At 33.6% G+C, this 26030-nt stretch overlaps 3 protein-coding genes across 13 annotated transcripts in view; 1 reads left to right on the plus strand and 2 right to left on the minus strand.

The window, feature by feature from the left end:
* LOC129789069 (39S ribosomal protein L3, mitochondrial) overlaps nt 1-26030 on the minus strand; it is a 227469-nt gene that overhangs the window by 3007 nt on the left and 198432 nt on the right. The window lies entirely within an intron of this gene.
* LOC129788956 (uncharacterized) lies at nt 5762-15789 on the plus strand. 10 transcript variants are annotated; one of them, XM_055825464.1, is made up of 9 exons: nt 5983-6091; nt 9418-11281; nt 11332-11529; nt 11598-11738; nt 11853-11987; nt 12076-12192; nt 13673-13753; nt 13812-14043; nt 14962-15075. In XM_055825464.1, exons 1-9 carry the CDS (start codon nt 6042-6044, stop codon nt 15033-15035), a joined length of 2892 nt encoding a protein of 963 aa, XP_055681439.1. In that variant the 5' UTR covers nt 5983-6041; the 3' UTR covers nt 15036-15075. The 10 variants fall into 10 exon arrangements, with proteins under 10 accessions (XP_055681438.1, XP_055681437.1, XP_055681443.1 ...); XM_055825463.1 differs by lacking the exon at nt 5983-6091 and adding an exon at nt 5762-5853 and having other exon boundaries at nt 11598-11987; XM_055825462.1 differs by lacking the exon at nt 5983-6091 and adding an exon at nt 5787-5884 and having other exon boundaries at nt 11598-11987.
* On the minus strand, nt 16592-24181 carry LOC129789045 (uncharacterized). Of its 2 annotated transcripts, XM_055825662.1 has the most exons (6): nt 24092-24181; nt 23061-23124; nt 21491-21668; nt 18498-19287; nt 18266-18435; nt 16592-16846 (listed from the first exon to the last, which is right to left on the minus strand). In XM_055825662.1, exons 1-6 carry the CDS (start codon nt 24104-24106, stop codon nt 16690-16692), a joined length of 1374 nt encoding a protein of 457 aa, XP_055681637.1. In that variant the 5' UTR covers nt 24107-24181; the 3' UTR covers nt 16592-16689. The 2 variants fall into 2 exon arrangements, with proteins under 2 accessions (XP_055681637.1, XP_055681638.1); XM_055825663.1 differs by lacking the exons at nt 23061-23124; nt 24092-24181 and adding an exon at nt 22317-22685.

Genomic DNA, 26030 nt, shown 5'->3' on the forward strand with positions numbered 1-26030 from the left:
GACTTGACCTAGATTTTAGTTCAAGTCCAGGTCTTACAAGGCGACGAACTTTTTTGTATAGTTCGGATTGGCTTCATATTTTTACAAAAAAATCTTTTTAGTATCTCTGGAATTTAATTAAAATCTCACAAGTAAAACCGAGCTTATTCCGGATTTATGAATTTCTCACGGAAGGAACAATTTAAACGTTTCGCACTTTGCGCCCTTTTGCTCTATTATAATCAGAAAAATTTTCAAATATAAAACGGAAAAGTAATTTTTCTTAAAAAAAAAACTCGAATAACCTTAAATAATTTCCGTTGAGTAACGCTCCTTATCCGGGAAAATTGCAACAAAACAATATTGCAAAAGAAACAAAATAGGTCGGAAATTGCAAAGTAATTGCTAAGAATGAAAAGGCTCTGAAGAAGTCAAACTGTCTTATTGGGGTATGATTTTGGCTTCACTATCAGGGAAACAAACGTATAGCCATACAAGGAAAAGGAAGAACAATAATTTGATTTATAAAAAGAAAAATATTTCCTTAAGAAATTGTCTTACTCAAGTTCTCCTTTTAAATAGAATTTCATTCAAATTACATTGAAGGAATGTAATAAAAGTAATAAAAAGTTTCAGTGATGTTGAATATTGATGTAATTTCTTGGGAAAATACTTTTTTCCTTTTATAATAAAATGCATCCTGTGCATTTTTATAAAAAATTTAGTTAGTCTTCGATAATATATTTGCATTAAATTGTCTTCCATATCCATTCTACTGAAGTTGACAATATAATTTTTTGCTGAGCATAATAGTGCAGACATTTAATATCCTGTTGGAAAATATTTTCCTCAGAACTGAATACCTTCAAGATGAGATAGAGCTTCCCTCGATAGAAATTAGTTTTCTCAGAGTTCATGTCACCACTGTTCTCGCTTTTGTTTCAAGGGAAAGATCTTTTCTGTGGATGAGTATATGAAATCACACTCAATTGATTCAAATTCAATGATAATTGATTTCCCTGTTTTATAAAATGTTCCTTAATTTTCAATATGGTGTGTATTTTCTCCATAAAATAAAGTTTATTTTGTAATATTTTTTTTGTCAAATTGCTTTTTACTGCTACTCAACTATTTAAACGAATAATCTATTGATTGATTAATTATTGATTAATTTACAGAAATTTGATTTAAAATAATAGATTTTTATAGAACAATAAATGTATTGAAAATTCCCTGGTAAAGCTCTCTTTAGCCTCCATAATTTCACGAGTCAGTAACCTCGTTGCTCAATATTATGATGATACGAGCAAAAATTGATAGATTCACGATTAAAAACGCTGACCAAGTTGTACCCGCAACTGTTGAATGTAAAATAAATCAAATGAGCAACTTCCTTTTGCAAATTTTCCATTATTTCTCCTTATTAACCAGCAACATCTTCACGTATTCTCATTGAATTCTTATTCATGTAATTTCTTCCCTTCCGCAAACAATTTCTTTACCTGTTAAATTAATTACCTGACAATGGTAAACTTCATTTCATATAGGGGAGACCGGGGTAAAAATAGTCATTTTCGAATTTTCAAATGCCAATTTCTCCGAAGTTATTAATCGGAAAAATCGGAAAAAATTCTGGTGGAAAGCCCTACCAACCTATAATTTTTGACAGTAATTTGGAGGTTATCCGATCAGTACTTTAGGAGTTAAAAATGAAAATAGTTTTTTGGCCCATTTCCCAAACTTTTGCGTATTGAGAAAAACGCGTTTTCCGAAGTTTTCCTTCAGCAATTTTCCAATCTGATAATTTTTCTCACTAGCTGGGTTACTACAGAAAACATTGCCAAGGTGTATTCTTCAATAACTTTTAATGATTTTTCTCTACAATTTTTTGAATCAAAACATACCCCTTGGGGTAGATCTAGTCATCCCATGTAAATCATATGGGAGATCGAAATTTTTGGCATATTTTCTATTCATTTGTTGCAAAATGGCGTGTTTGAGAAAATCGCAAAATTCTCTGTTTTAGTGCGTATAAAAGTGAAATTCCTTGTCGCGGATCAAAAGGTGAGAAGTTTAGCTATCAACTACTATCAATCTCTCAGGTGGAAAATCATTGGAAATGTCGGAAAATTCGACCGACTTTATTTAGCCAACTGGTGACTATATTTACCCGCCGCGTTTAAAAATAGTCAGAAGCGGAAGGGTTTAGGAAAAGCTCGAAAACTCATATTTCCCGTGGAGATAGAGAAAAGTGGTCTGAGACAAAGTTGTAGGCCAGGAAATTTCCTATAAGAATGACCTATCGAGGAAATTTTCTTGCCCTTGGGGAATCCTGCAGATAAGGATTTATGCAAATTGACTATTTTTACCCCGGTCTCCCCTATAGAACCGATAGAACCTTTGCGACTTTTGATTCTTTTGAGGAAAAATTCAATAAGATATTGCCTCGATCTAGTTGAGCTCTAAAACGATGCATTTGCTTTTCCAAAAGAAATGTAATTTCAAAGATAAGAGTTTCTTTTGAGGGGTACTCATTCAGTTTTATATCGGAGAAGTGAATGAAAATGAAAGTTAGCTTGGAACATCCTGCATGTTCTTTGTTGCTATTTTCCAGTAAATTATCTCACCTCATGCCTCATCTAGGGATGCGCCGAAACCCTTTATTTACCTGCCCTGTGTGTACCTATAAATAATCACGCGCATCATGATGCAATTCAGTGTAAAACTCGCATCCGGATAGGAAGGAACTATTTGTAAATTGTGTGCAGTGAGCATCGTCAAACAGGTGGTTTTCTCTTCACTTTCTCCACTCTCACTCAGAGATATTTTCCCGATTTTCCTGCTGTGAGTTGAAAATTAAAGCTTTTGCATGAGATTGTTTATTGTTTCTCTCTTTCCCTGTGATTTTTTTTTTAATTCTTCATTGGTTTTTTTTTCTTGAGATTAGTAATTTAAGACATAGTTTTATGTCCTTCTGTGTCTCTTGCCTCTGTGTCCTATCTAAATTTATATTAAGGGACGGTTGAATAATGTTGAAAACTCGAGGAATTTCAATAGAGCGATCTTTGAGCTAATTTAGGAACAACAATTTTTTTTAAATCTTGAATTCTCGTTAAATGACAAAATATTGACTAAAACTCAGTTTTGGGCTGTTCCGCAAAATTTCAATTTTTTTATTATATATATATTTTCTTCCTTTTCCTAATGGGTTTTAATCTAGATAAATATTGGACAAGCAAATATTTTAACTTTTGGAAGTTTTGTCTTAAATTTTCTTTTGAATTTCTCACATTTTGGCTATTTTGTTCCTGTAGTGTTTCCAAAATTGTTTGACTATTCCTTATGTCCAGTGGTGTTTAATAAAGACTTCGTTTAATTCACAATTTAATACATTTTGTCTACAAAATTCTCTGAGTGTTAAAAAGAGCTTTTCTCTTGAAAAACAGAGTGTGAAAATTAAATAATTTGAAATGAGCAATTTTGCCAAAAAACATTTCAACGTACATTGAAATAAATACATATAAAATATCCTAAAATTGAGCTTTAAAACCTAACTTTCGAGTGAACAAAGAAACATTATGTTCTGCCCAAAAGGTAGAACATAATGACACAGAAAATAAATAAAAGTTCCTCTTCATTTTTGTGGTTACCTGAAGTGGGGAAATAAATAAATAGAACTACGTTGAAATTTCAATGAATTTTAAATTTAAAAATCAAAGAAAAAGTTTTATCTCTCATATTTTGAATCAGAATTAATAAAAATTTATCATTTGCTTTCCTTCAGAAGCATTTTATTCATTTTATTCTTTTGAGGTTTTCTCATATTTCATGAAATTAATTAGAACAACCCCCAGAACTTTGGTAGCCCTTGCAGCTATAATAAAATAGAATTCTTTTGCACATTTCAATTATATTTAATATAATACCTACATACGAATAATAAATTTTATTTTTCGAAAAAAGAAGCTTTTGAACGAGGACAGAATGTTGTCCCACTCGAACTCAAGAAGAGCTTAGAAGGTTCTAAGTACTTTAAGCTGTTGTGGGAAAATTCCAATTTGCTAAAATGGTGCAATTCACAGAAACTTTGATGAAATTAGACTTTATGCTCATAGAAGCAAGATGATTTGATATAAATCTCAATATTCTTACTACAATAAGCTACATGAGGTGGCTCTCACCAGGTAATCCTAATTGAATCCTTGCACATTTGTATATGCCTATCTACATAAATATTTTGAATTAAGATTATTATCTCAACTAGCATGTTAATTTGATTTTTATTCAATTGAAAAAGGTTCGTAATTTAAGAAGAATATAACCAATAAAAACTTAGTTGTTATCACTAAAAAGAATTAAGTTTAAATGGGTTTGTGGCACCTTATACTCAGTTGTAAGACTCCCAATTTAACCCTTTAAATAGATTCAAAAATGAACCTCAAAAATCAATAATAGTTTGAAATGAATTTAACATTAATTTCTTCACACAATAAGCAGAAATTCATTATGATTTCCAGCAGATTTCTTTTTATTAAAATTCCAATTATGGAGCTCAAAGTGTTCATGTTTTAAGAAGATTACAATATTTTACAAGCAAATATTCTCAAAACATTTTATCTTCTATTTGCACATAAAATTGTATATAATTCTGTGTTTCCTCTGAGCTCCTTTAGGGGAGGATTTATGAAAGTTTTCCTCAATAAAAAAAAAATTAAAATTCAAACTTCAACAACATCCAAAGAGGTACCTTTTTTTGAAGCGCATGAATCCTTTCCTAGAATTTGTGTAAAACAATTTGGCTATATGGCACCTTTGGCTGCACTACAATTTTTTTCAGCACATGCCACCCATATGCAGGCACTTTGGCGCTTTTTTCTCCCTGCTTGGCAATTGTTTGATGTTCCTCTTTTTCTCACCACCTAAAAAATGTTAAAATGCTGCTCTATCAATATTTTATCAAGAACAATATAATGCACAATTTTCTGAACTCACTTTCAGTCTTACATTAAAAAAAATAACAAAATGCTTGCGTCAAAAACAGTATTAATTCCCCATCAGCAGATTAGTTGACAATTATTTTAGCCTCCCTCTTTGTTGTATATTTCAGCTGAAATTTAATTCCCGCCTCGTGGAGTTTTTTTTTCAATACTCGGAAATTTCCTACTAAATTTTCCTTAAATGTACTTTTACCGGAAAATCAGTCTTATTTCTTTCAACTCAGAACATAGTTAGAATTTGAATAGATTGAATTTTCACTCAATTTTTAATTATGATATTTATTTTAGCAAAATAACTTTTACTTTTTTTTGTATTTTACTAAAATTTCATAAAATTTTCTTTTTGAATGCAAATTCATACATTGAGGAAAATAATAAAACAAGCAAAATAAAAATTTATCTTCAATTTTTTTGCGTAAGAAAGAAGGTTATTTAAATTGTTTTCTCGACCAAGGGCAATTCCCATAGCTGAATAATCTTCTTTACTTAAAAATAACTACTTTTGTAAAAACTTACAGTAAACTAAAGAAAAATCTAAAAATTTAGGATTTTTCTTAATCTTTAGTAAAATTTATTTTATTAAAATAAATAAAGTTTCGTAGAGTACTTATTCCGTCTTTTTTCTGGCAAATTTTTTTTAGAGTGTAAAGAATTCAAAAAAATAATCTCATTTAAACATTTTTTTGATGATCTGCACTTTTCCCCCCTAACTGTGTGGTGTGGTCATCGATGCCACGATCACTTCCACAACCACCAATAGAAGGAGTTTTTCACTTCAAATGGTGCGAGTGGTTGTTCATGGCGTTGCGAGAGTAAAAGATCTTTGTGCTTAACTGGGGAAGAATCAGTGTTAACACAACTTTCATTGCTGTTAGACGTGAGTTCCTTCTTTTTGTCCAAAGTGGAGTGTAAGAATAATTTTCTTGTATTTTAAAACTAATAAAAATTGTGATTTTTAGTTGATTTTTATTACAAGAAAAAGAACGTTTCTTTTTTTTTTTTAAGTTGAAGGTGTTATTTCTTAAATTTGACGGCTTTTTTTTCTAAAATTTATTATGTGGTCAAATGATTGACTTTTTTTTTCTTACGCTGGAAACTCTTTGGGAATATTCTCTGTAATTTTGATCCTGAAAATAATTTATTTTATTCATGAATTGCCTCAGTGTTTGAAGAATATTATTTATCTTAATAAAGCTGAATTGTTTGTTTGTGGCACATGAACTCCTCCGAAAAGGCTGGGTCGATCTTGATGAAATTCGGTATAGAGGTAGAGGGGGTCAATAAGAGTTGCAAGCGCTCGATCACTATATTGGCGTAAAAAGATTAAAATACCCTTAACACTTGGAGGATCGAGGTTTCTAACCTTAAAAGTTTTACCTTCATTTTCTCTCAAATGAAAATATTTTTCCAAGTTTTATTTCGGCGATCTTGAAGTAACAAAAATGTTCAATAGATTTTAATTCTATAGCGATCGAAAAAAGTCGAATTGACCACTTTCTTCAGCGAAATTCTCAAAGGGTTAATGTTCCCTAACTATTTTATTTATTAGTGGGTAGATTCCGATGTGAAATACAGCATTTATCGTTTTTTCTCTACTGTGAATGATTTCATGTAGTGCCAAATTTTTTTAATTCACGACTATTTTTTTTAATTAACGAAAAGGAGCACCATGCTGTGTAAAAGTGAAATATTATTCTTAAAGTAGAAGGGAAGACCCATAATTTCACTTTTATTTCATAGGTCTAGCTCAAATAATTTTTTAGTAATAACGTCTCAAAATTGAAAACTGATTCTATTCACCTCATTTTACGGTAGTTCATCCTTTTAGAACTTTTTTTTCTATAACTCTATCTCAGATTATTTTCTTCTATCAAGCTAGGAAATATAATATTTTGAGCTTTTTCTAAGCCCTTAAGTGACTTTTTTGCCCCGCTCTCCTTTAATTACTTTGAAATTCTATCAATTATTTCCCTTCGCATTTTCTTCAGTGGCTGTGAGTTTTTATTAAAATAAAAGAGCTAGAAAATCTTTTTTTTTTTTTTTCAAAATAAAAAATATATAATAAAAACTCTAATAGTAATTAACCCCTTCGCGTTTATTGTGTCATACGTGGACTCAAACGTGAAACATTCTATTTATCGAATTTTAATGAATTTAATTGTTTTTCAAGAAAACTTTTTTATTGTGAGAAATATTCTCTGAAAGCATCAACAGAAAATAAAAATGTACGGGTAAGCTGACCAAGCTTACGGGAGCTGTGTTTCTTTCAGTGTACCAATTTTGTGAGAGCAAACTAGAACGCGAATTTGTTTAAATACATGCAAAATCGAGAAAAGTTGAAAAGTCATCCCCCAAGAAATCTTTAAAATGCCATATCTCGGGAACGGCTCCATAGATTTTCGAGTTTGAGCTATCGTTGGAAAGGTCTTAACCTCAACTATAATATATTAAAATATGAAGTAAATCGATAATGGCATTTTCGAAATATTCGAGTTCGAAATTTTCGAAAATTTTGATTTTGACTTTAACGCCTCTCGCGGTCATTTCTCGAAGTTGCAATGTTCTAGACATTTGTAGGGTTTCACAAAACCTTTCATTTGCGCTTGAGTTGATCAAAATTGGACTAGTAGAACCTGAGATATGACATGTCAAAGTTGGAAGGCTATATCTCGAGAACGGCGACATAGATTTTCGTCATTTTTGGCATGGAGCTAGATAATATGGTCAGCTATAACATATCAAAAAATGAAGCAAATCGATAATGGCGTTTTCGAGATATTCATCGAAAACTCATCGAAAATTTTGTTTTTGATTTTTGGCCCTCTAGCGGTCACTTTTGAAACTTCTGATGTTCTAGAAAGTTGTAGGGTTTGTTGAGATCTTTCATTTGACCCCGAGTTGATCAAAATCGGTCAAGCCGTTTTCGAGTTATGGTCGATTTTCGATGAAAAATTGTGGCGGCCATATTGGCTAAACGGCTTGACCGATTTTCGAAAATGAGGTATTGTTGAAAAGCTCTTGATGGCCCCTACAACATATCAAAATTTCAGACCTCTAGCTATAATAGGGGCTGAGATATAGCGAAAACAAAATTTTGAGGTTATCCAAAATGGCGGACGGAGGGGTGGGGGGGGGGTGAATTTGACCTCATAATCGGACGTCTTCCAGTCAATATTTAAACTTTGCCGTTTACCGCAAGTCTCTATCTATTACCGTTTTCTTGCAATTTAACGTTGTACTACGGACGGCCGGCCGGAAAAAAAATTTTTTTGGCGCATACGTTTTTTGGAATGTGGGGACCCTAATTCGTGCTCATCCCAAGTTTGAGCCCGATCTGACGACTTTCGATTTTGCTCGGTACACAAAAGCTGTGTCTGAAAGAAACACAGCTAAAATAAGATGAAAAGATCGAATGTTTCATGCGAACGCGAGGGAATAGGGGTACGTGGCTCAATTCGGACCTCCTAAGGCCTTTTTCAATTCGCTATTACTTAAAACTGATAAAACTTTAAATGTAGAAAGTTATGGGACTTAAAAGAGCAAGAAATGGGCTCTAAAATGGTACCGAATTGAAGCTTTGGAGGCTCAAATTGGGCCACGTTCCCCTTAGGTGCTGAAGAAAATGCAATAAACATCAAAAGTTCTCTCTGATTTTGGAATTAATGGTTTTGTTTTTAATTCTCTAACGGTTGGATTGAACAGCAGAGTTTCGACGCTTCCGTCTGAATAAAAATTCAATTGCATCCAAGATTTTCCATACGGCTCCCACCGACACTAAACTACCCCCGCTGGAGAGAAAAATGCATGAAGATGTTTGAATGTCATTTTATTTCAATTGAATAAAGGCATGAAATATAAATTAAAAAAAGAAAACGAATAAACAAGTTTTTTTATGAGTGGTTAAGAAGTTTAAAGGTTTTTTCAATTCAATTGTAACCGATTTGTTTTTGCCTAAAAAATTTTCCTCAAATTTCCAAAAATTAACAAACAGCGCCCCTATTTTTATTGAACGCAAAGTTCAGCATTTTATGGTTTCAGTTTGATCTTAAGACTTGTTAAAAATGGGTCAGATAGGACTGACTTCTCGAAAGTCTACAACAACACTATACAGATTTCATCCCTAAAAAAAATCATCCCTTATTATGTTAAAAACTTTTAACATAATAATGAAACTGAACAAACAGTAACATTACCCATTGGGTATTGCCGCCTCACGGGAACTTTGATCTGTGATCTGGCAAAGTTCCCGAAAGTTTGACGGATTTTACAAATATATGTTGCAATGATTTTCTTGTTATATAATGTTTTGCACCCAAAAGGCATTGAATATGTTCCTTCAAGGCAGTCATATTCTTTGCTGATGTATTTGGTATTTAAAGATCTCTTGAATCCTCAAATAATTAACATTTTTCTTATAAAATTTCCACCTTAAAATTTTCAGTAACTGCCAACAGAGAATAAGAAAAAAAATAGTGTTTAAAATGGGGGACAATAATGATGTTGTGATTGAACTCGATAGTGACGATGATTCAGAAAAGACAGTGCCATTTGTTCCGATTAAAAAGGAATCTTTTGTTAAAGACACCAATGTGAGCCAACAGGACAAATTAAATTTCGTGCTGAAGTGGATGAGTGAAAAACAATATTTACCAACATCAAGTGATATTAAGCCAGATTCAGTGAAACAGGAGAAAGAAAATGATTTAGGCACACCTTCGCTGAGTAGTATATCAGAGTCAGAAATTGATTTTCTGACTTACGACGACATAACCCCTAGTTTACCTTTAACATCTCAGCTCAGTTCTCCTGAAAAGAAGAAGAAGAAGCAAGTAGCTGTTTCGTCCGTAGAAGTCCAAACGGAAATATCAACCAGAAATGCTTCAACTGAAACTTCCCCGCCACCGAAAACATTCGAATGTGGGATTCAGACAAAGAAGATTGAAACGGTTACAAGAGGGACTCAGGTGCATTTTGCGATGGAACCTAGCGAACCTAGTACATCTGTGGCATCAAAGGTATCCATGAGCGATTTAAGTTGTCTCAATAAAGATGAACCCAACAAGGAAATTATTCACAAAGATAATAAATTCGTGAGATACGCAGCTCTGTACCTGAGTATCCTTCAACAAGAGGCATTCCTGAAAGATGAAGGACTTACAATGGGTGATACTCAAATTGGGCCTCTTCTTAGTATTAACAAGATGTTGGTTGTTACAAAGGCGAAAGCCGCTCTTGCTAAGGAACTAGCAGAGCTGAATGTAAAGGAACTTTGTGGACTCATTGAAAAGTACGTTAATTCGGACGGTGGTTCAACTGCTGAGTGGATTGAAGATTTCGTAGGAGAGGCACTCAAAGGGTTGGAAAGGGAAGTCAATCGTACTGAGTCCGATGTGCAAAAGACTGAGTTGCCTCTGAAAAGTCCAGTCTATGGAGACTTAGCACCTGATGAATTGACTAATCAGACGGCCAATAGTTCCGATGAAGCTCCGGAGAAACCTATGACTGAGATCCCAGTGGATTCACTGAGTGCTCATCTTATGAAAGAACTCTTCGATTATTCTCCGTCTGAAAATGAGAGAACTGTAGACTCAATGGGTGAAGAAGCTGACGTGTTAGAGACAATTGAAGCTCTGGCGTTAGGCGGTGTAGAAGCTCAGGCGTCAGGAACTGTTGAAGCTCAGACGTCAGAAAGTGTTGAAGATCAAAGATTGGAAAGTAACGGAAGTAACATTGCTGCCATAAAAGTGCGGCAAGATTTGCTACCGACATCAGTTAATGCGCATCCCAATGTCGCCTTTGCAGAATATCAGCCTGTATCGAATGTTCAACAGGTTCAACAGCAAAATATCAACAGAATGCTGATGAATAATCAGATCTACCGAATGCCGCACTTGCCAGAGATGCAACAAATATGCCCCACGAATGTTCCACTACATCAGTACTTCCAACGCAGTCAAGGGCAGCAGCTTCAATTTCCAACATTGCCTCAAGTTTCAGCAGCAACGCTACAAACATCAATTCAGGCACTGGATCCATTAATCATGATACAAAATCCTTCACCTGCTGCACCTGGCATGCTGTTAGCTAGTTCGCAAAGGAATCCGTGGCCTCAGAGCCTTCCATATGATGTGCCACAGATTAATGCGCCGAATCAGTTGCAGATGCTTCCTCCGCCGTTGCTTGCTTATCCACCGCAGCAATCGTCTTACAATGCACAGATGCTTCAGATGTTTCCAACGCTCCAACAACAGGGACCTCCTCCGGTGTATCAATCACAAACGCAACCGACGTCTCCAATGAACAAGGTAGATTAGCAGACCCTTTACCATTTTTATCGTTTAATGTTTTATGACAGATTTCGTCTTCACAGCAGCCACAATCACGAAAACGTAGGGAATCCAAGAATTCTTCTAATAATACTCCGTCAAAGCGTCGTACTTCCACGTCATCTACTGAGACTCCTCCAAAGCAGCTTTGTCAAAATCTTCCAGTTGAAGAGTCAACATTGCAAAATCAGCCAATAGGTCCTTCGGTTCGTCCATCTACGACTCAGGTACCTTTGAGTCAATTAGCTAACGATGAAAACTGCTTTACAACAACAACTCCTCTTCATTCCAACAGCCTCCGGTTGATCATGATGCCCTAGGACGGATACAGCAGCAGCTAAACACTTTGGGAACAGCTATTTCAGCTGAAAATGTGGTCCAAACGGTTCCACTATCACAGCCAGAACAAATGCCGTCGACAAGTGAAATGAATTCGGTAATTTCATCCAGTTGTCCGTCTAATCAACAACTTCAGTTTACTTCAGTTGCTTCAACTTCTCCGGCAAATGTGACTTCCACAACTTCACCACGCTGTTCGTCTGATTCTCAGGATGCAGGAAAGATGCCACCACCACAGTGTTATCGTCTCTTAAGGACGTCTTTAGATTCATACACTTTAGTGAAAACTGATTCAAATGATGGTCAACGCATCACAAGTCCTGACATTGTTCAATGCAACAAAGGAGTAAGTATAAATTCAACGAAATCTTTTCCAAGGCATCCTTTTACTGGCTTTTTCGAACAATTTAATTGAATTCCTTCAAAATTGCCAGCAAGATGCTTCGGATAATGCCGTCCACACCAAAGACAAGGAAGATTTAACAGGAAAGAAGTCATTAACGGATACCAAAAAGAGGTCACCAGTAGTTTCAAAGGAGCAAATCCAAAAGGTAGGTCTAATTATGAGTTTTCTCAATTTGCTATAAAATTGAGAATTAAGGAATTTAATTTCGTTTAAATTTCACATTTGACATTATTTTAAAAAAATTGCCTGTGTCACAAATGAACCAGATATTTGAGAAATCTGATTGATTAATTTTTCGCTTTTCCGTTTATTATTAGTTGGTATACCACAATCGTGGCATACCAAGTATTGTAATTGTCGGAAAAACCGACCACCTCAGATCGGGCTCAAACTTAGTATGAGCACGTTTTAGACATCCCACATTACGAAAATGGTGGTGGAAAAAAATGTTCCGGCCGGCCTCTGGCCCACACTTTGCCTTATAACTCGAGAACGGTAAGAGGTAGAGACTACGGGTTTGAAGTTTTCTATAGAAATGTTGGTGTAAAATTTCATTTTTTAGCATTTTTAGAATCCAAAATGGCCGCCGTCCGCCATTTTGAAATACTGTCAACCACTTCCCTTATAGATAGAGGTCTGAAATTTTAGTATGTTGTAGAGCTCAGTGAGATGTTTTCATCAACAAATCATACTTGAAAATCGGTCAAGCGGTTTAGCAAATATGGCGGCCTAAAGCAAAAAGTGTTTTTTCGATATAACTCGAGAACGGCTTGACCGATTTTGACCATCTTGGTATCAAATTAAAGGTATTGAGAAGCCCTACAACTTTTTAGAACATTTCAAGTTCCAAAAATGACCGCAAGAGGCGCTAAAATCAAAAACAAAAATTGCCTAACTTTAAGGGGCAATATCTCCGAACATCTGTTATAGATTTCCTTTAAATTTTGATATATTGTAGCGTGACTCAATATCTTTCACCAGTCCGAAAATGAAGAAAATCTATGTCACGGTTTAGAAGATATGGCCATTTGAAAAGTTCTAATAGCCATATCTCTTGAACGGTTTGTCCGATTTTGCTCCATTTGGTATCAAATTAAAGGTTTTGCAAAACTCTATAACTTTCTCGAACATCAGAAACCTCTAAAATCATTCTTTTAGGACAAAAAGTGCAAAAAACTGTTTTGTTAGAACAAAAATCCGCCATTTTGTGTTCTGGAGGTAACTTTGAAATGTATCGAAATATATGTCAGATTATAGCTTATTTCAATACCTTTCCATAACTAGTCACGAAATTTTTGTAGGTCTAATAGTACTTAAGATATAAGCATTTTAATTTGTCAAATTGCCAAATTTTACAAAAAAATCGACTGCCTACTAATCATCCTCACAAATTAAATTACAACGCATAGACTGACCCATCCGCGTTGTGGTATACCAACTCTAATAACTGGACGTGTTATGATTGACTTTTCATCAATTAAGGTAGGACACTTTATATCTCAAGTTTTTATAAGATACCAAATCAGGAAAAATATAAAATGTACATAAATCGTTAAATGGTTTACCGCATAAAACCTTATTAAGCATAGTTATGCTACATTGACGATTGGAATTTTTCTTTCAAGGCCTCTGTGCGCAAAAAGATACATAGAAAGGGAGCAAACCATTTATGGAAAACAAAGGAAATGAGTAAAAAACTACATAAAGTGAGTTCATAGAACTTATGATGAAGGACTTAATTCTAATCCGAACATTTCCCTTTAGTGCATCTATTGTGACAAAACATCCAACGATAAGTTCTACATAATGCAACATATAGCAAACCATTTTGGAAGTTTTGGAAGTAGAATCTTCGCTTGCACTGCGCCCGAATGTACAGTCTCCTATAACTGGTACACCGGCCTTTATATTCATGTTAAACGTAAACATCCTGAAATGAGGGTACCTGCAATGAAGACTTACTATAAACTCCTGAAGTCTTTCATATTGAAAAAAAGTAATTATATTATATTATTATATTTAATGTGAAAAGTATTCTTTGGTTCAGTGTTAGGAGTCATTTGCATGATGAATTGTTCTTCTTCGATAAACCCCAGCATGATGCTTTGTAGAAAATATTTTAAGGTTCTTCATAGGATTTTTGTTTTAAGGGGAATTCAGTACCAGAAAATACGATCTTCGAAAAGGAGCCAACTTAATCCGTTAAAAAAAGTCTTAATGATAATACTATGCTTTTGAATTGAAATCAGTTTGTAAAATCGAGAACCTGACATATTTCTTCGTTGCATGCCTTCTCGTTCGGACTTGTGAATTCCTCAATAGCACCATAATATGGCCGTAAAGGCTGGGATCGTCTCAGGCAACTTTTAACTTTCAGAATATTGGAAAAATAAAGTTCTCAATTCATTGCCCCTTTCAACCTTTTTTTTTTTGCTAAAAATATCTTATTTGAGATCAAAGCAACCCATAAAAATTATTTTTAGTTCAATCAGCTTGTTAGATTGATCGCGGTCCTTAAAGGGTTAAATGAAGACGCTATCACTGACGTACTTACGGAACAACTTTTACAATGATTTAATTTATAGGTTGGAAGACGCTTATCCGCTTAAAATTCAAATTCCTCTTTTATCTGGTTTGCTCCATTTTAACCCTTGGAGGATTTTGCTGATCACCGCGAAGGTTCTTCGAAAGAAAACTTGGAAAAACATTTTCTATTTGAGAGAATATTAAAGTGAAAGTTTTGCGGTTAGAAATATTAATCCTCCAAAGGTTAAAGACGAAATATCACTTCACTCTATCTTCTATGGAATGCAAAGCAGTTTTTTATTATTGTCTATTCGTACAAAAAAATCTTTTTAACTATTTTCTTTAATTTAAATTAAAAAAAAAATCTTTAATTTATTTTTATTTACAGATAAAGAATACCATGAAAATTTGCACAATGTGCCTGAGTCAGGACTTGATTGTTTCAACAAAAATGGTCTGTGAAGTTTGCCTTTGTGTCTCGTACTGCTCAATTGAACACGCAGTAAGTTTTTATTCTTAATTATTCATCCTTTTAATAATCATTCTTTAAATTATTTTTTTCATTTATCCGTTCTAGAAGCAAGACAAAGATCATGGCTGTTCTGAAAATAGATTCATAATTTTTGATAAGAATTAGTTTTAAATGTTACAAAACAAAAAACTTTGAAAAAAAAATGAGAAAATTAAAAATCGAATAATTACAAAATAATTTTGTAGTTATTTAGTGTTAACAATTTATTATTTACTACTTAAGTGTTCTTCCTAAATGTAAATTTCTCATGAAGAATAATTTATAATTGTGGAACCAAAGCAGTATTAATGCATATCCAAATTTTCGAAAAGAAATTTTCTTTGTAAAATTTGTCATTTTATATAAATGTTCGGACAAAAAACTCTTCTTGAGTGACTCAACAAAAAAATTGCCGGAAGTTCAATAAAATGAAATTTAAAGAGTTACCCAAGAGAGTTTGAATGAAATAAATTTAGGTATTACTTTGTGCCAAAAAATATGCATTTTTCATTCCAAAAAAAAACTTGAAGATAAAAAAAAATTTTTAGACTAGAATTGATTCTGTCAAAAATCTTTTATTTTCTTTTCTTAAAACCTAAAAGTTTTTGACAGTTGATGTTTTTGAATCGTTTTTTTGTCGTTATATAAAAAGGAAATAAATCATTTGATGTTCCAGAAATAAAAAAAAATCTTTAAAGAGCATTGGAAAAGTAATTTTCTTTTAAAAAAACGATTAAAGAAAGAAATAAAATGTCAAAATCTGAAAAGATATTTCATATAATACAAAAAAAAAATCTTACAACTGACGAATAGAGAGAAAAGAAAAAAATAATTTTCCACTTTTTTTCATGCATAAACTGTTCTATTTAACTCGGAGCAGTTTATGGTATTTTTTTTGTGAAATAAAAGACTTATTTATTGACCAAAGAAAGTAGCTATTTACAATAGTTAGTGTGTAATTGCGTTTTCTAGCTAAGTCTAACGCTAAATTCCAACGAATTTGGTAGAGATTTTTAATTTAAAAAAAATGGTTGTGAACAAGGGAAAAAATCGCCCAACAAAATGCTTTGTTTTACAAACAATATGGGGATCTATATAGAAACTAAAAATGTACATATATAGTTTTTTTTATTTATTAAAAATAAATAATATTTTGTGTAACATCTTGAAGTTTATTTTATCTTCCATCTATTATGTCTTAAACTATCACCCAAAGAAAGCAAACAAAACTCAATTTTTTTTTGCTTGAAACAAACCTCCTTTTCTATCCCAATATGTGATGCTCTAAAGAGTTTTTTTCTGGTGTCAGCTACATTTTTTCTTTCTTTTTTATGGTGTCATAAATTATGCTGAATGCGCTCAATAGTTTCTCTGCGATCGCATTCTGCGATAAAGAAGAGCCCATAGTTGACGGATTGTGAGGGGTTTTAGTGATTTCATCCATGAAGGAACTCTAAATTCAAGAATTATTTAAACTTCCAATAAGTTTGGTAAAAAAAACGATCAATTAATTGGTATAGAGGTGGCATTTATTTGAAGCGTAAATTGCATTGAATTGTGCAAAAATATATTTAATTTAATATCATTGAAAAGGATGATTTTTTATCACATCGATATGCCAATATAATTGCCGATGAATTCTTTTATTTTCCCCTCTGCCAGCTCCATTATATCGCATTTCATGAGGGATGCCATCCATGACATAATTTTCGATGCTAAACCATTGAGAGCACCTAAACCAGTGATTTCCACGCGGATTTTACTGAAAGTATAAAAAAGAAATAAATCAAGGGTTTAGAATCTGGCAGAACATTATGATAAACTTTGAAAATATCTCATGATTTTTTTTTTAAATAATTCATAATTGAAAAAAAATTGTTCAAAAGGAATTTAACCCTTTAAGGAACATTAGAATAAGTTCGTCTTATATGTAAAATTCTTCACAATTCTTTTTTAAATTAATTAGTTTCTCATATTGAATAGGGGAAACTGGGGTAATTCGGTGAATTTTTGGGAGATAATTTTTCCTGAGTTCCGTGGAAATATTTGAGATTTCCCATGAGAACTATCTTATAGGAAATTTTCCGGGTTACAACTTTGTCTCCAACGATATTTCTCTATCTCAATGGGAAAATGCTTTTTCAAGCCATTTTCCAAACCCTTCCAAATTTGCCTGCTCCAAAAATCCTGGGGTAAAACGGTTAATTGCGTTTTTTGCTCGCTAATCTTAATTTAATGAAATTATTTTAGCAAGGCACTATAATATCTATTGAGAATGAGAGATTTGTGTACCAATTAAACCTTTTGTTTAATAAAAAAATACAAAAAATTAAAAAATGTTAAATTTAAGAAATTGCCTTTTTTTTTTATTTTTTTAGTTTATAAAAATTGGTAATAGTAAGTGATTAAACATCCCAAATTGTATATAATAGTTATACTAATTAAGGGAAATTATTTTTTCAAAAATTTAAAAAGTTATTTTAAAAAAAACACCAAATTCACCATTTTGCCCCAAGCGGTAATTTTTACTATTAGTGTTTTTCGGGAAAACTCGGAAAATTTTTTCGGAAAATTCAGATTAGATTCGTGTTTAGCAATAGTTACTCTGTCTCAAAATGCATTTGGATCAAAAATATTACAGAGAATTTCGCCAAAATTGAATTTGTAGTTGAGTGGTCAGAGTAACTTTGAGGTTCGAAAAATTTGTTTTTCAAATAAAAGCCAAAATATTGGATGAATTATTATGAAACTTTCTAGGCTTAGGCAGGGGTATGAAGTGCAACTACTAACAAAATTAGACAGAATAGCTCTCACTGTTTCTTGAGTTATTAATTTTTATTTTTTTCTCAAATTCACCATTTTACCCCAGTTACCCCTAATATTATATTTATTCGTAATCACTGAAGGAATACGTCTCGATTGCCTCTGAACATTTTACGACCAAAAAATGAATCCAAAGTCGCCAAAGACTCTCAATATCAAGGAGGATGAAAAAAGAAAAATTATAAAATCGAGATATTGTGCTTAACAAATTACTAATTTCAACCAAAATCATTTTTGGAAAAAACACAAAAAAATTATTTTCGAATATTTCCTAAATTGTCCTTAAAGGGTTAACAAGAGGACTAATTAATGCTCTCATTGAGTTAATTATATTTGTAAATTAATTCAAATATCTTACTCAAGTTTCAATCTGAAGTCCAAATCGATAATGTTGCTTATATCCTCAATACTAGTGATCCAGCCATTGCTAATGAGTTTCAATTTGGCGGAATTACTTCCAGCAGTCATGAAGATTTTCCCAGATGGCCCAATGCCCCAAACTTTGGCACGATATCGGTCATAATTGCACTAAAAATAGTTTTAAAATCAGTTGGTAAAATGCCTTTAAAAGAAATTCTTCTTGCTCTCACCGAGAGTTCCCTAAGACCAAGCGATCCAAAGATTGACACAATGGAGCCCTGAACGTGTACTGAAAAGTCCCCAGTTCGCTGAATTGTGGACAAATTCCTTGCCTTGCCGTGAGTTGCCTCGAAGGAGCCCCAAATGAAGCTCAAGGCGTTCTGGGGGTACCTGAAGGATTTTTTGAAATTCCCAATTCCAATTTGGGAATGCCCCGTTGAGCTGATTGTCTTACGGATGACCCCCAGGATTGTATCCACGAGGCTATTGGCAAAGTCTGAGCGTGATTTAGATCGCATCACGTACTTCCTGGTTAAATCCACATTCTCCCCAAAGAGCTGATTGAGCGAAACATCCTGCAGAACATTGTCCAATTTCTCTCGTAGCTGCCCCTCGAAGTAGTTCTCAATGTCCCGGCGGACTCCTTTGAGGATTGTCTCCTCGATGGACTTCCGCGTGCTGCGGCTGTGCAACTTATCGCGGGATTTTGTGTAGATGGCCTCCAGGTGAATCTGCCCAATTTCGTACTGAAGATCAAAATTATTCACCTGCAGCGAATCTCCGGTGATGACGTAGCCCACACGTCCTTGTGCACGGGTACTCTCAATGGTGGCATTGAGGAGGCCATCGCTGGTCACAGGAAGGAGATTCATCATGTCACTGTTGACCATTTCGTATTCGCACTCAAGTGAGAGGGCACCAAAGTCCACGAAGATAACAAGAATATCCTGCAGCATGTCTGCCTCGATGGCCATCAATCGTGGGGATTCACTTCGTGACGTTCGGAGATTTTTAATCATCCTGAAAAAAGAATAATTTGGAATTATTTCAGGCTTTTTTAAATAGAAAAATTGTTTAAATAAAAAAAGATTAATTTGTAAATTAATTAAAAATTTCAAACAGCTTTGAGAATTTTCCCGAGAGAAAATCAACAATAAAAATTTATCCTTAAGGTCACTTGACTCCTCAAGATCCTTAAGGGTTAAGAGTGATTTAACTTAAAAACAATATTTCCAAAAAAAAAAAAAATTTGTGAATGTTTCCCTATAAATTGTTCCTCACATTTTGTTTTAGAAATTAACATTCTCTTATGCTCAACATGTCCTTTTCATTCTCTCAAATTCACTTGATTTATGTATATATATTGCCCTAAAATCCAGCATATTTTCCGTTAATTAAGTTAAATATGTAAATTTTATTTTCTGCGATTACTTGAACCTGTTGTGGATTTTTGGGGGAAGTGTCCACAACGTGTCCTGTGCGCTGGATGATGGACGCTGGAAGCGGGCCTAGGGTCGAGTCGCTGAATACACTTGGGTTTTTTTTCACTTCCAACGTTATTTATTATATTAGATTACATAAATTTCACAAGTCCCAACTTGGACTACCTGATTCTATTCAAAAACGTCCCAACATGGACTTTCCGAATTAACTGATCGACTGGCCAGTGGCCCGAGGCCACGCTCTGACTGATCGAACTGAATTCACTGAACTGAACTGTCTGGCCCGATTGAGGGCGTCAGCCCTTTTTATTAACTTGATCACCCCCTCACCTATCTCCCGTCTCAACACTCTATCTGATGAAATTCCAGGAAAAAGGGAGCGTCTCTACTCTCGAGATGACGAAATTCCAAGAAAAAGAGAGTTTACCCTTGCGAGAGACGCGAGGTGGCAGCTGCCCATTGGTTATCCTCAACGCATCTACCCCCGCTATCGCGGCGCGATCGCCAAACATTAGATCGCACCTTCCCGGAATTTTATCCCTTCCGATAGCAGCATCTGGCATGCTGCTACTTTCCCACGCATCTTGATCAATTAGGCAAGAAAACTCTGTCACCTCGCTCTTGGTGACCGTGGGAGTTTACCTTTTTGTAAATTCTCATCTTTCAGATATGACCATATATGGTCATATCTGTTGGGGTTCATCCGCTGTGGAAATTTACCCCTAATGTTGTATCAAGGTATAGTCTTTTACAAGTGAGAAGATCGAAGGAGGAAGAATGTCGCTAGGGTGACTTTAGAGATAATTTAGGCGCAAGATATTGAATATAATGTATTGAAAATAAGGGGTTGTGTTGGGTCACAACAAACCCAAAAAAGTTAAAAGCAGAATTTTGAATATTCTTGGGCCTTTTTCTGAAATTTTCCAATCATTTCAAGGATTTCTTGGTCACTGGAATATGACTTTTTTTGCTTGAGAAAATGAAAAGAATTCTGCTAAAATGTATCTCTGTTAGAAGAAAATAAAATACAGTGGTGCTTCACATAAGGTTTGTTTCACTAATTTTCATTTTGAGTTAACATTTCGACTTTCTTGAGACGTCTGCAATGGGGCTCTCAGGGGGCTAAGCTCAATGTATGAGCATATCAAGTAAATCATGTCTCAATTGGACATTAAATTCAATAAATTCTAAATTCTAAGAGGTGTTTGTTTATCTATTTGGATTGTTGATAATACATAATCTGATCATTCGGCAAGAAGATTCAGATTGAAAAGAAAACTCCTAAAAATATTAAATTAAAGTCGTAAAAGTTGAAAATTTGAGCTTAAAGAGCTTAATTTTTAAGCCTAAAAAGTACTAATTTCACGCCGAAGAAAACTCATCGGTTTAAGTCCTACAAAGCCTCTGATTGAGGAGTAAAAGTCAAACTAAAATCAAGCCCAAAAGTACTAAATTCAAGCAAAGAAATTTCTAATCAAGCATAAAATGTACTAAAGTTTTTTTTTGTTGTTTTTCATTGGATAAATTCAAAAAAACATTCTCATTGTATTTATTCACGACTGATTACCCCATTCTCCCCTACGTGATATGAAAACAAGTCTTTAAAAAATCTTTCCCCAAAAATGTAATTTAATCATTTTCTTTTATCTCTTATCAGCCTACGAAATGAAAGTAATAAAATTGAATTTTCTCTCTCTCCGCATCTGCTGGAATTTCAGACTACGTTGCCAAAAAAAATATTAGGTAACATCACACATGCTGTACAAATTACCAACACTTACACGTCACTGCCACCATCTCGGAAGAATGTCTGATCAACAATCTCCTGTGAGAGCCCCCGAGTGGCGTCATTCATGCGAATTGTGGAGTTGGTGAAGGCCCTTTTTAAATGCGCGCCAAAATCTGGTTGCATGCGACGAATTGCATCGGATAGGTCGGCATCAACGTTCACGGATGGATCTGAATGAACGAGATGGCATGAGAAAAATACCTTTCTCTCACTTTGGCATTTTGTGTAGGTGAGTTTTTTCGAGTGTATGCGTGAAATGTTTGTTTGAACTTTAACGAACATTTTTTTTTCGTTTTTCCAAAAATGCGATTTTTCTTGTTTTTCCGCCATTTTTTTTTCTCACAAATCCCATGTTTGGGGCTCCTGGGGCACTTACGGGTGCTCCCACAGCCCGGGAAGCTGCTCTGTGCGAAATTTGGCGCCCGCGGAAATTTTGACGGTTGGGTTACAAATTTGAAAGTTTTGACGGTTGGGGATTTTACATGACTCGGTTTTCCCGGAAATGGATTTTCATGACTTTTGGGATTTTTGATGCCAAAAATTCAAAAGTGTTTTCCTGATTACAAAAAACACAATTTCCCCGGAAAATTCGGCGGAAAACGCGAGAAAACTGTGAAAAACTGAATGTGTGAGGGAGACGGATAGCGGTAAAATGCATCCATCTCATTTTCTCTTGAGCAAAATGTACCAAAAAGGGCGCCAAATTCAAAAATTAGCAAAAATTACGTGAAAATTATATGGGGGCGCTACGAAGGGTGGCTCTGGGGGGAAAATGAATATCATTAGTGAAAACCGCATGGTATCAATAGTCTCTGTACCAAATTTCATCGCGATCGGTCCAACGCAGACACCAAATCCTTAAATTATTAGATGGCTAGCACACCTTTGTTTCCTCCTGCACCTCCCCGACACTTTGGCATTGCACACGACGAGCACAGCAGCTACCCATAAAACACCGCGACACAATCACAAATGCCGGGAGATGTGCAGCATTGCCCCGTGGGTGAGTTTGAAAGTGAATTTATTTTTTTTTAGGAGTTTCTGGGGGAAGGTGTATTACTCAATAAACCACAAGTTTTTTTTTAATTCAGAGGTGCTATTAAACTTTCACGTAATAAATAAAAAAAATTGCTCGAATAGAGACACACACGCGAAGAAATTTTTACTGACACTTTGTCCACGTTGCTCTGTCTGAAATGAATGAGCTCTCTTTGGAGCTCATTGAGAGCTCTCTGCTCTTATCAAGGTGACGTAGTGTATGCAATAAAATATGCTAAAACTACCACCAACGTGTAACATCTAATCAAATTACCTCACAAGCTTTAGTTGAGAGTGTTTGTGTGCGGGAAATTTTGTTGATATATTTCGCTTTTCATTTGATTTTAACCCTCTCTCTCTCATGCGGAATGATTTTGTGCAAATTTTGCGAAAAGCACTTGTTCCAATAAATATAGCATGAGTGTATGTAATTAAGCGCGAAGCGGGACAGTTAATCGTACAGCAGAAAGGCTCTCAAATTCACTCAGTGTTCGACATTATCGAATTTATCAACGAAATCTCACCTGGTCCAAATGAACTGCACACAGCATAGATCCATAGATGAGCTGTAAAAGCACATTGGAATACCTATAAAAGGCACAACAGGAGGATTTGATGCAATTAATTAATTTTGAATGCTTCTGAGGTGGATTTTGTTGCATAAATATTATTTTGATAAATAAATTGAAATGGTAATCTCTATATGAAATAATTTGATCCGAAAAATTTCATTTTAGGGGATAATACTGTCCATCATACCTGGATTAAATTGAGAATGAATTAAATATTTTAGGGGATTTTGTTTTTGATCATTTGAAATAAAGTTCTTGTCGGGAAAATAAGCAAGATCATTTTATTTCCCTTTTCTACTCAAGTCATGGATTAAATCTTTTGATCAGAAAATTACGATTTTGGCCAAATTGAACATTTTTTGACCAGAATTTGCATTAACCTGATTAAAATCTGAATTTTTTGACCAAAATCCTAATTATCTGATCAAAAAATGAGGCCCTTAAAATTACAGGCGCGAAATTTACTTTCAGGAAAATTAAATTCAAAGGGAGGTTATTCATTTTGAGTCTCTTAAAATATCCACAAAAAATCTTTAAGAAAGAGCAGAAAAAATTAATAAAAGCCTAAATGAAGGAGATTGTTGATCTTTCAACGAAATCAACGGAAAATAATCCAGAAAGTTTTATCCAAAAATTATGCCCACAATGCACTATCCCCACTATCCTGTAAAATCACATAAAACATTGTGTGTTCGTTCTTCAAATGATTATTTCATATTTTGCAAAAACACGGCATTTAAAGTAAAAATTAGGCACATTGAGGCGTGATTTTATCACCAATTTTCTGATTTTTCCAGAATAAAAAGTCTTTTTGCTTTCATTTAATTTGACTACCTTTAGCAGTTTCTCAAACAATTTTTCGTACGATATTTCGAAGATTTTATTCCATTTTCATCAGGTCTACAAAAAAGTGTTAAAATCTTGTCATTTTTATAATTAATTCTAAACTTGTAAACTTAATTTTTAACTTGTAATAAACTAACCCATTTCCATTCCATATTCGCACACAGATTTTCCCTAACTCCGTTTTAATTTCTACAATTCAAACTGACAACTGAATTGATTTGCACCTTCCAGGGGCCTTTTATTGTTTTTTTCTTTGAGAACTTTGAAGTTCATGCGAATCCACTCAATCAACATTCGTGCAAAGTAAACTCAAGAATGGAAATTGCGCAAAATTCCAGTTTGATTAGATTTCTTTTGGTGATAATAATTCAATGAAGAGCTCTCTTGTATGCCAAGCTCAGACTGTCCAGAGACCTTTCAAGTGCCCCTTAAGATATAAATAAGAAAATGGAAAAAAAAAAAACATTAAAAAAAGAATCTTTTGTTGTCTTTTAAAAGCAAAGTCTTTAGTTTCAATTCAATTTGTGAATCACGAAAAAGATGTCATTGATACATTTTCTATTATTAGTTTTTGAATTAAGTGAATTAATTATAAATTCTTTTAAGAAGGTACTTAATTTTAAAGTCATTTAATTATAGATTTATTTATTTTTATTCAACCACAAATGCGAAATTTATGACTCAGATTTCCTCTTTCTTGATGAAAAATTGATAGAGTGTAGCACATGTCCTGATCGTCTTGATGGATGTCCTGCTAGAGAATCAATCATAACGATTAACTAAGCTTGCACACTATCAATATATTTATTAATGATTGATGTGACTATAGCCCAATCAATTGCAGGGCATTCCCATGAGAATCCCTTTTTAATTGTTCATGCTGGTGAATAATTAAGATTAATTTAATGCCAATTGAAAGGCAACCATGGAGAAGACATTGCAAAGCGGAAAGAAGTAGGTCAATGAGAAGCTTCTTTTACTCCTCTTTGTCATCAAAGTAATTCCTACACTCATTCCCAGTGTTGAAATGCAATTAAAAGTGTTGTGATATTTTCCTGGAAATTATTCTCATTTTTTTTATAGCGCAACACAAAATAGCTTTATTGAGATTTATTATACATTAATGATTAAACTTACTAAAAATCACAATAATTTCCCACAATAATATCTCACTGGGACAATGCATCGGGGTGCTGAAAAATTTATTAAATGTTGTTTAACGATTTCCATAATTTTAACAATGGCACATGCTATATACATATATAGCATGATTAAAATATGTAGCAGCAAAAATCCCCTTTATTAGCATGTAATGAATATTAAATTATTTTTATAACCACATGGGGGATGAAGTTATTTTATAATTTGTACATTGGACCATAAATGGAATGTTTATTGAATTTTCCGAGATAATTTTTCCAATAAATGAGAGAGTTTTTGTATTTATAATACAATGTGCCGTTGCGTTCAATTGAGCAAAATTAAAAATTTAAAAAAAGCAGCTGTAGTGGAAAAAAAATTGGGATTCATTGAAATATATAAGATTAATATTGTAATAAAAACGATTATTTTGTGATTCAAATTTCAATTCTTGTAACTTCGACTCCTAAAATCATTCTTATTAATCCTTTCTGGACCGTAAGGATTCCTCTTGGTGAAAGGTATTAAAAATATTTTTTATGGGTTTTTTTGAACTTAAATAAAACAACAAAGTAAAGTAATAAAGTAATTTATTATTGTTCTGATTTATTCATTCTGATCTTTAAAGGTATTTTTAACCCATTTAAGTTAATATTATTAACCCAGATATTCCCAAGAATTTTTCAAGTTTTTGCAGTCTCAAAATTGTCTAGAACAGTCTCAACTGAAATTCTTGTTTTTCACAAGAAGTTCTAAAATTCTTATGTCATTTTAGTGCATTCAATTATTATTATTAATGTTAACAAAATATTTTCCAAAACTATAAAGCAATTATTGGAAAATCTGGGTTAAAAAGTCGTTAAAAAGTATTTTTATTCATTTATAAAAATTATTCACAGTTAAATGAATGTAAAAATAAGCAGAAATATTGGTTTA

This window comes from Lutzomyia longipalpis, chromosome 2 (genome assembly GCF_024334085.1).
Source record: "Lutzomyia longipalpis isolate SR_M1_2022 chromosome 2, ASM2433408v1".
In the NCBI taxonomy this organism is placed as follows: domain Eukaryota; kingdom Metazoa; phylum Arthropoda; class Insecta; order Diptera; family Psychodidae; genus Lutzomyia; species Lutzomyia longipalpis.